This window comes from Tauraco erythrolophus, chromosome 5, assembly GCF_009769465.1.
Source record: "Tauraco erythrolophus isolate bTauEry1 chromosome 5, bTauEry1.pri, whole genome shotgun sequence".
Taxonomy (NCBI): Eukaryota; Metazoa; Chordata; class Aves; order Musophagiformes; family Musophagidae; genus Tauraco; species Tauraco erythrolophus.
Genome location: NC_141469.1, coordinates 80,283,124 through 80,296,360, shown reverse-complemented (window position 1 = coordinate 80,296,360; position 13,237 = coordinate 80,283,124). Strand labels below are relative to the sequence as shown.

The window sequence follows — 13,237 nt, the reverse complement described above, 5'->3', positions numbered from 1 at the left end:
CTCAAATCTCTTCTTGTGTTTGGTAGGAGATGCCATTACCTTTTCCCTCATTTGAGTCCCCTCATTCTCTTCTTGTATTCCCAGTAGCTGCAGACAAGCTACCACTTTCTTTTCCTATGCACTTCACAATCATAGAATGGTTTGAGTTGGAAGGGACCTCAAAGATCATCTAGTACCAATCCCTCTGCCACAGGCAGGGACACCCTCCTCTACACCAGGTTGCTCTAAGCCTCATCCAACCTGGCCTTGAACACCTCTAGGGATGGGGCATCCACAGCTTCTCTGGGCAACCTGTTCCAGTGTTTCACCACTCTTAAGAGTGAAAAATGTCTGCCTTAGATCTAATCTAAATCTGCCCTCTTTCAATTTAAAGCCATTGCCCCTTGTCCTATCACTACATATCCTTGTAAAAAGTCCCTCTCCAGCTTTCCTGTAGGCCCCCTTTAGGTACTGGAAGGCTGCTATAAGATCACCCCGGAGCCTTCCCTTCTCCAGGCTGAACAGCCCCAACTCTCTCAGCCTGTCTTCATAGCAGAGGTGCTCCAGCCCTTGGATCATCTTCGTGGCCCTCCTCTGGACCCACTCCAACAGGTCCATGTCCTTCTTGTGTTGGGGAATTCAGATCCTTGCTCAGCCACCCTGCTCTTACCCTGACTCCTTTTCTCTTGCAGGATTTCCCTTCCAGACACACACAACTATAGAAACTTTCATGACAGGATTCCAAAACTTCTCATCTGAATACTTAGTAGCTTTGTGCTGCCAACCCATACGGTCAGAGAGACATCTGTTAGCAATAAGGCTTCCTTGATTAAAGTTTTTAAGCAACTATTGCCCACAACATCACTGTAACATAAACAGATACTGTCCCTATTTATAGACATAAAAAGAGAGAGAGGGATTCATGTCGTTTGTCAGAGTCAGAAATTGCCCAAGTAAAGGCCTAATAATTCCTAAATTCTTGATTCCCAAATTATCACATACAAGGAATAAATAATCTAGTTAAAGCAAGACAATAATGAGGCAAGAAGTAAATTTCAGTGAACAGCTCCGTCAGGGGAATTTTGTCCTCACGTGACTGTGCATTCCCTCTCATCCCAGCCCTCCAGGGAGAGCAGGCTGCCAAATGCTGCTCAGCCAGACATGATTTTTTTACCACATAGTATGTCTTTTAAATAGTAGGAACTAGCAGGATATTTTCACTTTGACTCTTAAACCAGCATTGTTCCCAGGCCTCCTATGATTTAAAGTGCTCAGAACTCTGAGGTGGTCACGAGTTACACTTTGAAATTGGCTTTTCTGCACGCCAGAAACATCACATAGGCCAATAGGAGGCTTAAAGATCTGCTTAAGAATTGAGTCTAGTCTCCTGCAGAACTCACACGGAAGAAGATGTCAATTTACACCTTGAACTTTCACCACCATTGATGCTCTTTTCACTCTTAAGGTAATTACACCATCAGACAGCCCTCGGCCGATCAGTCTGACTAGCAAAGCCTCTATCTTCAGCCAAGTCCTTGAGAAAGCCTGTCAAGATAGCTGACCTTCTCGCTGTCAACAAAGCTGAATGTATCCTACGTTTTCCTAGACGCTGGAAGGAGCTCCCCTCTCAGTGCTGGGGAAGTGTCAGGTCTCTCTTTGGTAGAAATCAGACCACTCACAGAAGAAACTTTTCTACCCGCTTTACAGGTAGCACAAAGATTATTTGGTCTGCCCAAGCCCACAAGGTACACTGCAGAAAAGCAGAATTTGAAGTTAATTGTTTGTATTTCAACCCAGGGCTTTTGACACCAGGTAGATGTTTACTCTTCAGTATATTTAACAAGCAAAATAGAAAACGCTTAAGAAAAACTCCAAAACCTGCAGTTGGTATAATAGCAGCAGACAGCAGTCAGACACACAGAGTAGACAAACCAGTTTCGTAACACTCCAATATCCCTGTCCTGATACAAGCAGCAATAAATGAGCTTAAAGCTAGTAACAGCTACAAAGGGCAGCCATTTCAGTGACTACATTTACTCTCTTCATCCTGAAAGAGAAGCTTACAGGACCACCCAGTGATCTATTAGCACTGAACACTGCACACAAAACCTAATGTTCAAGTCTGAAAAAAACCCTTAATTTCCAGGCAAGCAGTAATGCATATACAGAAGCAAACCACAAGGAGTGCAACTGAACACATAGATTTGCATATGTGCTGTAATACCTGGGTAATGCAACTATCATTCTTCCAAAGGTAATAAATAAAAAAGTTAGCATTAAACTTGGTGACATCTGTGAAGAAACTATAAACTTTATGAGGATGTTCTAAGAGAAAAAGCTAACGGGCAGCAGTGTTCTGGCACATAAGACACACATTTCATGCAGAGAACAGTGCAATTCTTGTTGGCGTCTGCATTTTCCCTCACGAAGGGAAACCCTTTTTTGACCCTTACAGTAGACCAAATCATCAACAAAAAAATCTTACTTCTGACTCAGCATACTGAATCGCTGATTCAGTTGTAACTTACCAGATCAAGAATGAGAGAAAACATGCAGCAGTTGCCCATAGCTTCAGAACACTTAAAAGCTTCTGCCACAAGAATTAGCAATGAATTATTAGCCAAAGCCGACAAACAATCAAAATGTGACAATCTACTGCAGTGAGCTTGGCTTTTTTCCATCTACCCTCTAGATCTCATCTGTAGATTCAGGAAGAGGGCACTGCATACATCCAGCATCCTGCTGCACCCCACAGTAAGCTGTGGGAAATCAAAGACTGTGTGTGGATCAGTCAATGTTGCTGAGCACTCAGGTCATCTCTGCACAACCCCAAAGACTCCCAGAAAGTCAACTCAACAATAAATAGAATTGCTGCTTTCCATTGTTTTCCCCCACTCAGAAGACCAAAGATTAAAGTACTACTTTCATGCACTCCGGGGATGCAATTCTAACTTCCCTGTGGTAGGTAAATGTTCTTCCTTGGCAAATGCATCGGGTTGACCTCTCCAGCTGCATGAAATCAGCACTGTTATGTATTGCTGCAATACTCAAGCAAAATTGTTTTAAAGCATTTCGGTCACTCCTATTTAATGTTCTATTCATTACTTCTATTTGCCTGAACCTCCTAGATCTGTCTTCCACCCTTTCTGTTCTCTTCCAGCTAACTTTTCATCTCTTTGCTCTCTAAATCCCAGATCTCTTGTCCTCAGAGGGTGCAACCTGGTTAAAAAAAAAAAAAAAAAAAAAAAAGATCACCTTAAGCTTTGCAGCAAGGGCAGAAAAAAAAATTTTGCCCCCTACTGACTTAAAATTGGTTTTGGCTTTTAAATGAACTAAAATTGAAGTACAACCCATTAAAAAGATACAATCCCAGTAAAAGCAAAGATAAGCATGAAATACTACTTCGGTGAGTTTAGGATTGCTTCATGCCATAGCTCTCAATGTTCATACTTAAGTGGCAACCACAGGCAAGCTATGGTAAGGCACTCTTCTTGCAAAACATCTAGAACAGTACACTGAAACATACTTCAGAACTACTTTCTATTTTTTGGGGGGGTTCAGAGGATGTCCGTTGTTACTAACAGCATGAAAATAACATCCTAACAGTGACAATAGCACACTATGTTCACAACGCTTTGCTTTTCGCACTTTGAAGAATAATGAACATTATATCCACATAAGTAAAATTCAAACCCCATTTTTGACTGGGGGGACTGAAGTGTGGATTCCATGTCAGTAAAAGGTACTATTTTGAAAAGCAGCTAATGATTTACATATGTAAAGAACCTTCACCATCACAATAGTGAGGAAGAGGAAAAGTAACCCCTCCTTTCCCTCCAAAACAGACAAACCAGGAAATTCGGATGCAAAGTTATCCTTGAAAGAAATATACACCTAATGTGTATTATATACTCAACCCAGAAAATACAATTAAGATAGATTTATTTCTGAGAAGGAGGGGGGGGATTTTTTTTTTTCTTCAAGACATCTTTCCAGGAGATATCACTGTCAGCTATGAAAAAGATCTTTTCATAAAACTACTGAGAAGTAGACACTGCTACACTAAGCTTCCCATTGCAATGAAACCAATTTTAAATACAATATAGGCATATAAATACAAAGAGAAGACCTAGCCTGCAAAAAAGGCCAAAGTAAAACAAACAACAAAAAAAGTGTTTACTGCACAGACTTGTTTTTCCTGAAGAGATCTGAAAAATATACTCTAGTTCTTCTGTCCCATCCCCCTAATCCTCTTACTAGCAGACATTCTCTCCGCAGCTATTTCATTACGCTTCATTTCTGAAATCCACATCAGTAGCATTCAGTACATTTTAGCAGCAAGGCTACACATAACGATACATCTTTTTATCCCACTTGGGAAAAACCTGGAGAAAAATGTACATAAACACATGCTGAAAGTAGTCTGAAGACAAGAAGGTCATTTGTTTACACACTACATGTAAGAAGTATTTTAACATTTTCAAATTTGTGATATTGGGTATTTCTGATCACTTCAATTTTCAGCTTTCCCAACTACAATTCGTTATTTTCTTGCACAAAGTCTAACCTGATCTAGAAATTTATTTCTCCTTCTGAATTCCTAACTACGTGCTATCAATAGTTGTAAATTCAAAACAATACTAAAATGATTTGAAGTAAAAATGAGTAACTTCTGACCTACTCTTGATAGTTCAGCATGGGTGTATTTGTTATCAGTACTTGTTTTTCCTATGTGTACAACTTTTCATTCTACATTTATTCAGTCTCAAAAAAAAAAAAAAAGACAGCAGAGACCACTGTATAGGGAAGATAATTTGTTTTTACACAGTGCCCTGCATTGTCCAGCTGTCCCTGAGCACTTTACAGAACAGTAAGCCTCCTAAATGTACCACCACACAGGCAAAGCCAGCAGCTGTTCTGCTCTCTACAAGAGCTCACCTCTAACCAGAGAAATCTTATACTGAGAGGCTGCACATGAACCCAAGACATTAGGGGAACATTTATTCTTGTGGTTTAACCCGGCAGGCAGCTAAATACCACACAGCCCTTTACTCACTCCCCTTCCCCCAGTGGGATGGAGGAGGGAATCAGAAAAAAGTTGAGATAAAGACAGTTTAATAGGACAGAAAGGAAAGGAAAATAACAATAATGATAAAAGAATACACAAAACAAGTGATGCACAATGCAGTTGCTCCCCAGGCAGCAGCTGCCACTCCCTGGCCAACTCCCCCCCAAGTGTTATTGTTCAGCATGACGTCATACAGTATGGAATATCCCTTCAGTTGGGGTCAGCTGTCCTGGCTGTGTCACTTCCCAGCTTCTTGTGCACCCCCAGCTTGTTGCACTGCTCAGCAGCAACTAAAACATCAGTGTGTTACCAACATTATTCTCATCCTCCATCCAAAATACAGCACTATACCAGCTACTAGGAAGAAACTCTGTCCCAGCTGAAACCAGGACAACTCTATTTATAAAAAAATGGCTACTATATCTGTAGGTATAATGCTGCACGTACTTAGAATTCTAAAGTGTAAAATAAAGTATGGAAAAATCAGTAGTGTAAATGTATGTTGGATGTAACATAACTCTCTACTAAAAAAAAAAAAAAAGTAGTCCTAATCTAGTCCTAAAAACTTCCTAATATCCGAAGTTTATGTGGCATTTTTCATAAGACACCTAAACTGTGTATAAAACAACGCAAAACTCTACCCGGATGGGAAAACATCTAGTCGTAAATGCCGAGACTGAAACTGAGATTTCCAAGTGACTGCTGCTTATGCACTGGACAATAATCTAGAGAAAAGTCTCTAAACCAGGAAAATCATGTCCTAAAAATAAAAAAAAACCATTCCCAAAGGTGAAAGTTTTCTTACTAATAACTTGGTCTTGTAAGGAAAAGTTAGTCTTCTATGGCAAGCCACAGCCTAACTTTTTCAGTTCTTTATCTTCCATTTCCATCCTGTGTCAGCAATATTAACCTTTCATTTCAGTCATCATATGAAGAAGACAACGCTCACCTTTGGTCTCAGTGACAAGCTGGATAAAGCTGTCTATATTACCATTTCCTCTCTTTCTACTTAACAGCTGGCTTTTTTGCTTTTGTTTGTTATGGGTTTTTTTAATGAATGCTGTGGGTACAGACAGGTCAGATATAAACCTACAGGAGGAAAAAGTGGCAGATATTTTTACCATGAAAGCACAAAGCTCAGTTCTATACATTTTATCAATCTTGAAGAACAATCAAAAGCCTTCAGACATACACAATTCTAAAAATGGAAGCTTTCCATACGGAAAGTCCTTCCTGTGTGATCAAACACACAAGTTATCAAAACAGGATGTAGCACAGAGAGTGCACATGCATCCTTGCTTCAATTGTTATGGCATTAGCCTTCCTAGCTGAATTACTCCTTGGAGTAAAGTTGTATTTGTTGTTGTTTTTTTTTAAAGCAAGTATGTTCTGCTCATAACTCTAGGAAGCATGCAAAGATAACTGGGCACAAAAGTGAATACAACTCAGGAAACAGTGCACAGTCACATACTAAAGAACATGGTAAACTACTCAGCTTATTGCACAAAGATTATTGTCTACTTGAAAAGGATTACAGCCACGGTGGCCAGACAAACCCTAAAATACAAATCAACACACTCCTCTATGCACCTGATGGCTGGATTATTGCAAAACCTGGAGAACAAGGTTGAAGACGCCTTATCTCCCATCTCATTTGATACTACGCTTCATGAGTGGATACGAGCCATTCTGGAGTTCTGAGATTCAGAAACAAACAAGCAAGCAAGTCCTCCCCTTCCCTCTGCTCCACCCCGCACAAAGACAGACACAGAAAGGAAACATTCATTTTGTAACGTCAGTGTTTATTTACAGGAGAGAAGGTTTACACGAGTTGAAAAGTTGTTTCAACAGGAACTCAACAATTAGTGCTTTTTCCTGTCTTCAAAAAAGGGATGACTTCAACATTTGATGATGCAGCTTCAGAACACTTTGACGATCACTTGGGAAAAAAGTGCCAGGAATCAACTAAAACAAAAAAAAATACACATAAAGAATGATATTAGCTCTATTCAACTAGCCAGACACAAACACTGGAAAAAGCAACATTGTGCCCTTTCAGCTATCTCCCCTCCCATAGCAATACTTCTGGATGGGCTCTATCCCCAGCTTATGCAAAGCACAGCCTCAAAACAGTATCTGTTCAGCACTTCCAACAGTTTGGCTGAAACAATCCTGCACAAAGTTACAACTTTGATTTGACCGTCCCTGGAAAACATCAAAGATCAGGCAGATTACGTTCAGTTGCCTGTCAGAGGTCTGAGATGTAATACTTCAGTAAATAAATGCTATTTATTGGCATGCCATATAAGGGCAAATGGAATGCAACTTGCTTTCCCATGACATGGACTACACAGATGTTACTTTGCAAACAATCTGAAACTCGACTCATGACTAAGTTTCTCTTAGTGTTTCTGTAACTCCCACCGTTTCAAAAAGCACGTAGGTCTTCTCTATAGTTCCTGCCAGTAGAAAAATCTTTTTTTAAAGTAGCTGACAAAAATGAAAATGTAGGACGCGTCCTTATTTCTTGAGAAAAAACACGTTCTGTTAACATGATAAACAGTCAAAACAGTGAAAGAGATAATTTTTTTCTTTAGAACTTACACTTGAAAATTAAGCAGAGTTATGTCACTTTCAGAAAAGGGTGCTGTTTATTTGATTAGTTAGCTACTGTGAGGAACAACAAATACTTAGGCAAAGTAACCTTTCCCCTTTAAAAAGGATAAATGTCATGCATTTGCCTTCCATGATCAGTGACAGAAAAATTTAGTCTTCTTATCTTTTTATGTGGACTACACTTTCACTCATACTCAAAAGTAATCTTCCCCCATGAACCATCCATGAATTTCTGCCCATGTTCTGCTTAACAGGGGACAGGCATCACACCCTGACAGAATACAACTATCACCCTCATGTGCACAAAACCACCTTTTTCAACACAGAAGTTTTTATGTTAATTTTTAAAGCAAACAATTAAAGAAATCGCATGGCATTAGGGAAAAACGTACCTTCTGGGGAAACAGAATTTCCATTCACAGGCACTGGTGCCTAAAAAAACCAAACAAAAAACAAACCAACATATCAGTGTTCAGTCAAAGTTTCACAGGTAGCACCCAAACTCAAAGCTATTTTACTGCTGAAGTCAGAAGAGTTATTAGTAAAACCAGAACCTTTTGTTGCCCCCACAGGACAACGCTCTACCTTACAGTCTCGCCCTTCTTTTTCTCCCCCTGTAGCTACTGTGTAAGTTTCTTGGTTGCTCATAAATGACAAAACAAAACAGACTAATAACGAGTGACAGGTTAACATCTTACCTCACGTAAAGGGGATTTTTCCTACTGTATAGTCTTTGAGGATAACAGGATTTGCTGTTTACATACTAAATTCCAATTACATTACTATATACGTTTCAGTATGAAGGTACGCATGTGAATATACACACACACACACAATTTACATTGAATATACGCAAACATTTTTAAATAAATGTGTAACTAAACTCCTTTACAACCACATTTTCACAGAGTAGGAGTCAGTTCTGTGGAAAGTGACAAATCATTTTAAAATAGAGGCCTGTCAAGTCCAGGTCCATTTCAAAGCTGGATACACCACTATTCCATGTACTCCACAGCATGTCTTGTCCTATTACTTCAAGGACAAAATTAAAGCCAGTTTTAACACCAGCAGGAAGCAACCTGCCTCACGACGAGGATGCTAGTAACTTGCACAGCAACCATCGTTCACTGCCCTTCCGTCAGCTCCTCACAAACAGACAAGCTTCCCGGCTGACATAACTGATGGGAAAGAAGCAGAGAGCATCTCAGCACAAGGAATCCTGCCACGCTCACTCGCACACAGAAATCCAGTGCAGTAAACACATGGGTGTTGGCCCTTGCCATGACACAAGCCCACCCCAACTAGGCTTACCCAAGCAGATAACTCCAGGGGTAATCACTTAGGTGAACCATGCAAAAAAGAAACAATCTCCAAGACAGGGTTTACAGCTGTTTGCAGCTTCAGGAGAACAAAGCTGCACAGTGACCACCCATGTCTTCCACACCAACAAGTGGAACTTCCTGCCACTGTTTAAAGGCACGTGAAGGCATTAACAAAACTCTGCTGTATCCTGCAGGCAGGCAAACTGACCCAGAAGATACAGCCAGGACTCAGACCCAGCTGCACTGGTGGGAAATGCCCTCACGAGCCTGCCTGCCTCTGAGCAGGCATGGGGCTGCATGCACTGAAGAGCAGGTCAAAGCTTGTGAGGAGGGAGGGAAAATCAGTATTCTTTTTCCCACTTTACCCAGGATAATTACCTGCACAGGGAGGTTATGTGACTGGTCTGAAAGGATGTGCCAGTATGACAAATGTAATCCAGGTTTTAAAATTACAGAATAGTTTGGGTTGGAAGGGACCTTTAAAAGGCATTTAGTCCAACTCCCCCAGCAATGAGCAGGTACATCTTCAACTAGATCAAAACCATCCAACCTGACCTTGAATGTTTCCAGTGATGGGGAAACTACCACCTCTCTGGACAAACTGTTCCAGTGTTTCACCACCCTCATGGTAAACAATTTCTTCCCTTATATCTAGTCTACCCTCTTTTAGTTTAAACCCATTATCTCTTGTTCTGTCACTACAGACCCTACTAAAAAGTTTGTCCCCATCTTTCTTATAGGCCCCCTTTCCGTATTGAAAGGCCCCAACAAGGTCTCCCTGGAGCCTTCCCTCTTCCAGGCTGAACAACTCCAACTTTCAGCCTTTCCTCACAAGAGAGGTGTTCCATTCCTCTGATCATTTCTGTGGCCCTCCTCTGGACCGACTCCAGAGCGAATAGGTCTATGTGGGTCTATGTGGGAGTGAGTCTATGTACTTCCTCTGCTGAGAACCCCAGAGCTGAAGGCAGTGGTCCAGGTGGGGTCTCACGAGAGCAGAGTAGAGGGGCAGAATCACCTCCCTCAACCTGCTTCCCACGCTTCTTTCGGTGCAGGCCAGGATACGGTGCAGGCTGGGCTGCGAGCACAGATTGCCAGTTCACGTCCAGCTTTTCAACCACCAGTTCCCTCAAGTCCTTCTCTGCAAGGCTACTCTCAAACCCTTCATCCCCCAATCTGTATTGTTACCAGGGGTTGCTCTGACCCAGGTGTAGGACCTTGCACTTGGCCTTGTCGAACCTCATGAGGTTCACACGGACGGGCCCACTTCTCAAGCTTGTCCAGATACCTCTGAATGGTATCCCATTCCTTGGACGTGTCAACTGCACCATTCAGCTTGGCGTCATCTGCAAACTTGCTGAGGGTGCACTCAATCCCAATGTCTATGTCATTGATGAAGATATTAAACAGTACTGATCCCAATACAGAACCGTCAGGGACATCCCTTGTCACTGATCTCCATCTGGCACATTGAGCCATCGACCACTACTCTCTGGATGTGACCATACAGCAAATTCCTTATCCACCAAACAGTCCCTCCATGAAATCCATATTTCTCCAATTTAGAAAGAAGGATGTCGTGGGGGACTGTGTCAAAGGCCTTACAAAAGTCTAGATAGATGACATCCGCAGCTCTTCCCTTGTCCACTGATATGTCACTCCATCCTAGAAGGCCACTAGGTTGGTCAGGCAAGACTTGCCCTTGATGAAGCCATGCTGGCTGTCTCAAACCACCTCCCTGTCCTCCCTGTGACACAGCATAGCTTCTAGGAGGATCTGTTCCATGATCTTCCCATGCATGGAGGTGAGGATGACAGGTCAGTACTTCCCTAGGTCCTCCTTTCGACCCTTTTTAAAAATGCATGCAATGTTTCCCTTTTGCCAGTCACTGAGGACTCCACCTGAATGCCATGACTTTTCAAGTATCACGGAGACTGGCTTGGCAACTACATCAGCCAGTGCCCTCTGGACTCTAGGATGCATCTCGTCAAGTTCCATAGACTTATGTATGTTAAGGTTCCTCAGGTGGTCATGAATCTGATCTCTTCCAGTTTGTGTCTCCTTGTTGTCCTTTATTTTTACCAGCAGGTCTTGACTCCTCCATGCCAGTCTCCTGCCATTTTTTCCTTATCTCTTACGTGTGGGGATCGAGAGCTCTGGAAAGCAGCTTCCAGGCCTTAACACCAGATCATCCCCTCTCTTTCCAGTAAAACCAAAGCTTTATTTCATAAGGCAGGGAGAACCACTGGTCCTCATGTATAAAAGCAGATGCCTGCCACTGCTGGGATAATTGCTCAGAAAGTTCGAGATAAGGACTTGGCACCTCCCCACCAGGAACAGATCAAAAAATTCAGCCCATTGAAGCAGGAATCTCTTCAATACACACACGTTCATTTGGAACGCCATTTAAAAAAACAAACCAATAAATAAAATATTTTTTTTAAAACAAACAAACAAAAAACCCCTAAATCAAGCAAATAAAAAAAATCCCGCCCAAAAAAAACCAAGCAAAAAACCCATCAATCTATTGTTTCACAACTGGTCACTGAACAGAAGATTCTGCTCCTACCAAGTCTCAAATGGAAATGGCCTCACAGAAAATGTAGGGAGAAAGGCAGTTAGACTTTCCTGCTTAGATCTGAATTATTTGAAACACATTAGTAAGCATACAGACTCAAATTTCGTTGGAGATTTTTTAAATTATCAGGAAAAGCCAAGTATTTTCCCCTGCAAGACACTGTTCTGCATTTTATCAAAAGAGACCTCATCTAGCAAAGCTTTCCTAGTTCACTTTCCAGTACTATAAGGGAAGAATTATGTGATAAGTCTGAAAAACACTGCTCTACTAACTATATATAGATTGTCTTGGCGATTTTCCAACTTGCAAAGTCCTCAGCAGCTTCTTCAAGAGCAAGTGAGCAAGCAGTTCTCAGGATTAATGTTAAACAAAGGTTTGGCTGTCCTGGTCAGTTTTACAGATGGCAACACTTAAAAGCCTGAAATAAACAGCACATCTTAGCACTACCACGTCGAGCTACAAAGCTCTATTCCTCCTGGGTTTAGTTTTCAACATATACTAACACTGGAGCTGAGAAAGAGAGGAAACAATTTTCAGAGGACAGAGAACACTAGAAATTTTCACCACCTAGTGTCAAAACTCAACTGGGTTTGTAGTCACAGGGAGCTGGTGTAATTTTGGCTGGTTCAAACGTTCAGTATGTGTTCCCATATGCACAGATTATCTTCTGTCTCTGGGATTGACTGGACATGGCATCTTCACCAGCTGTAGAATCACTCCTGGTTTGCCAAGACAGATGACACTACACAAGGCCACCATCCAGAAACTAACTCAGTGGAGAGAAAATTACCCAACGCAGACAAGCCGTTCTAGTCTCACATCTGTAAAATAATGAAAGGTCAAATAATAGCACAATAAATCCTATCAAAATCAGCAGGACTATCTTGGGAACTACCCAATCAAAATCTATATGAAATTCTGATTAGTGACCAATTCGCTAAGTATTTGGTTCAGATTTGGTTTCCATTTGGTTCTTAGTTATAGTTCCCTTGCTCACCATAAAAATTGGTTCATAACAATACTGAGTGTTGCATTTTGGGTTTCGTTTTTATTTTGTTTTTTGTGTGTGCTTGTGGGTTTTGGTGGGGTTTTTTCGTCTTTTGATGTTTGGTTTTGTTTGTTCGGGTTTTTTGAGAACTCAATATACCTGATATAAGGCAATTATCATGCACTCAAAAATTCCGTAATCGGAGTCTGACCCAGGAAACAGAATTGTAAGGAACCAGCTCTCTCTCACTGCACAAGTAGCTCAGAAATTTTGCAGTAGTTGAAATATTTTTCTCACTGTACTTGCATATAAAATCTCTATCTCAGCTTTCGTTCTTCTGTTTTTATCCAGAAGTGAATAGATGGACATAAATTATAAAGAAATGTATCTGCTTTTAGTTTAAAAAAGAAAAAAAAAAACACTTCAGACAGACAGACACAGACGGCTTTCATTTAAAATTACTACAGCCATTAAAATTCTGCAGCCAACACTCACGTACTTGCACTTCAGTTTGAAAGAGATGAATGCCTGACAACCAAAGTGGGCAGTGTGGTGTACTAGACAAAAAGATACCTGCTTAAAATGTGCAATTCAATCCCCCTACTTATATTTAGAGTTTGACTGTCCACTATTCATATTTCAAGAGCATTTTACCTTTTTTAGTTATCGTATATTGGAAATTGCACGCA

The 13,237-nt window shown here is 41.1% G+C and overlaps 1 protein-coding gene across 1 annotated transcript in view; it reads right to left on the bottom strand.

Moving 5' to 3' along the window:
• Positions 1 to 6,828: 6,828 nt before the first annotated feature.
• The window catches only part of PPA2 (inorganic pyrophosphatase 2), a 42,142-nt gene continuing 35,733 nt past the window's right edge, over positions 6,829 to 13,237 (bottom strand). Inside the window, 2 exon segments of the mRNA XM_086612528.1 lie at positions 6,829 to 7,012; positions 8,056 to 8,095. Coding sequence (XP_086468654.1) covers positions 6,984 to 7,012; positions 8,056 to 8,095 — 69 coding nt within the window. The 3' untranslated portion in view covers positions 6,829 to 6,983.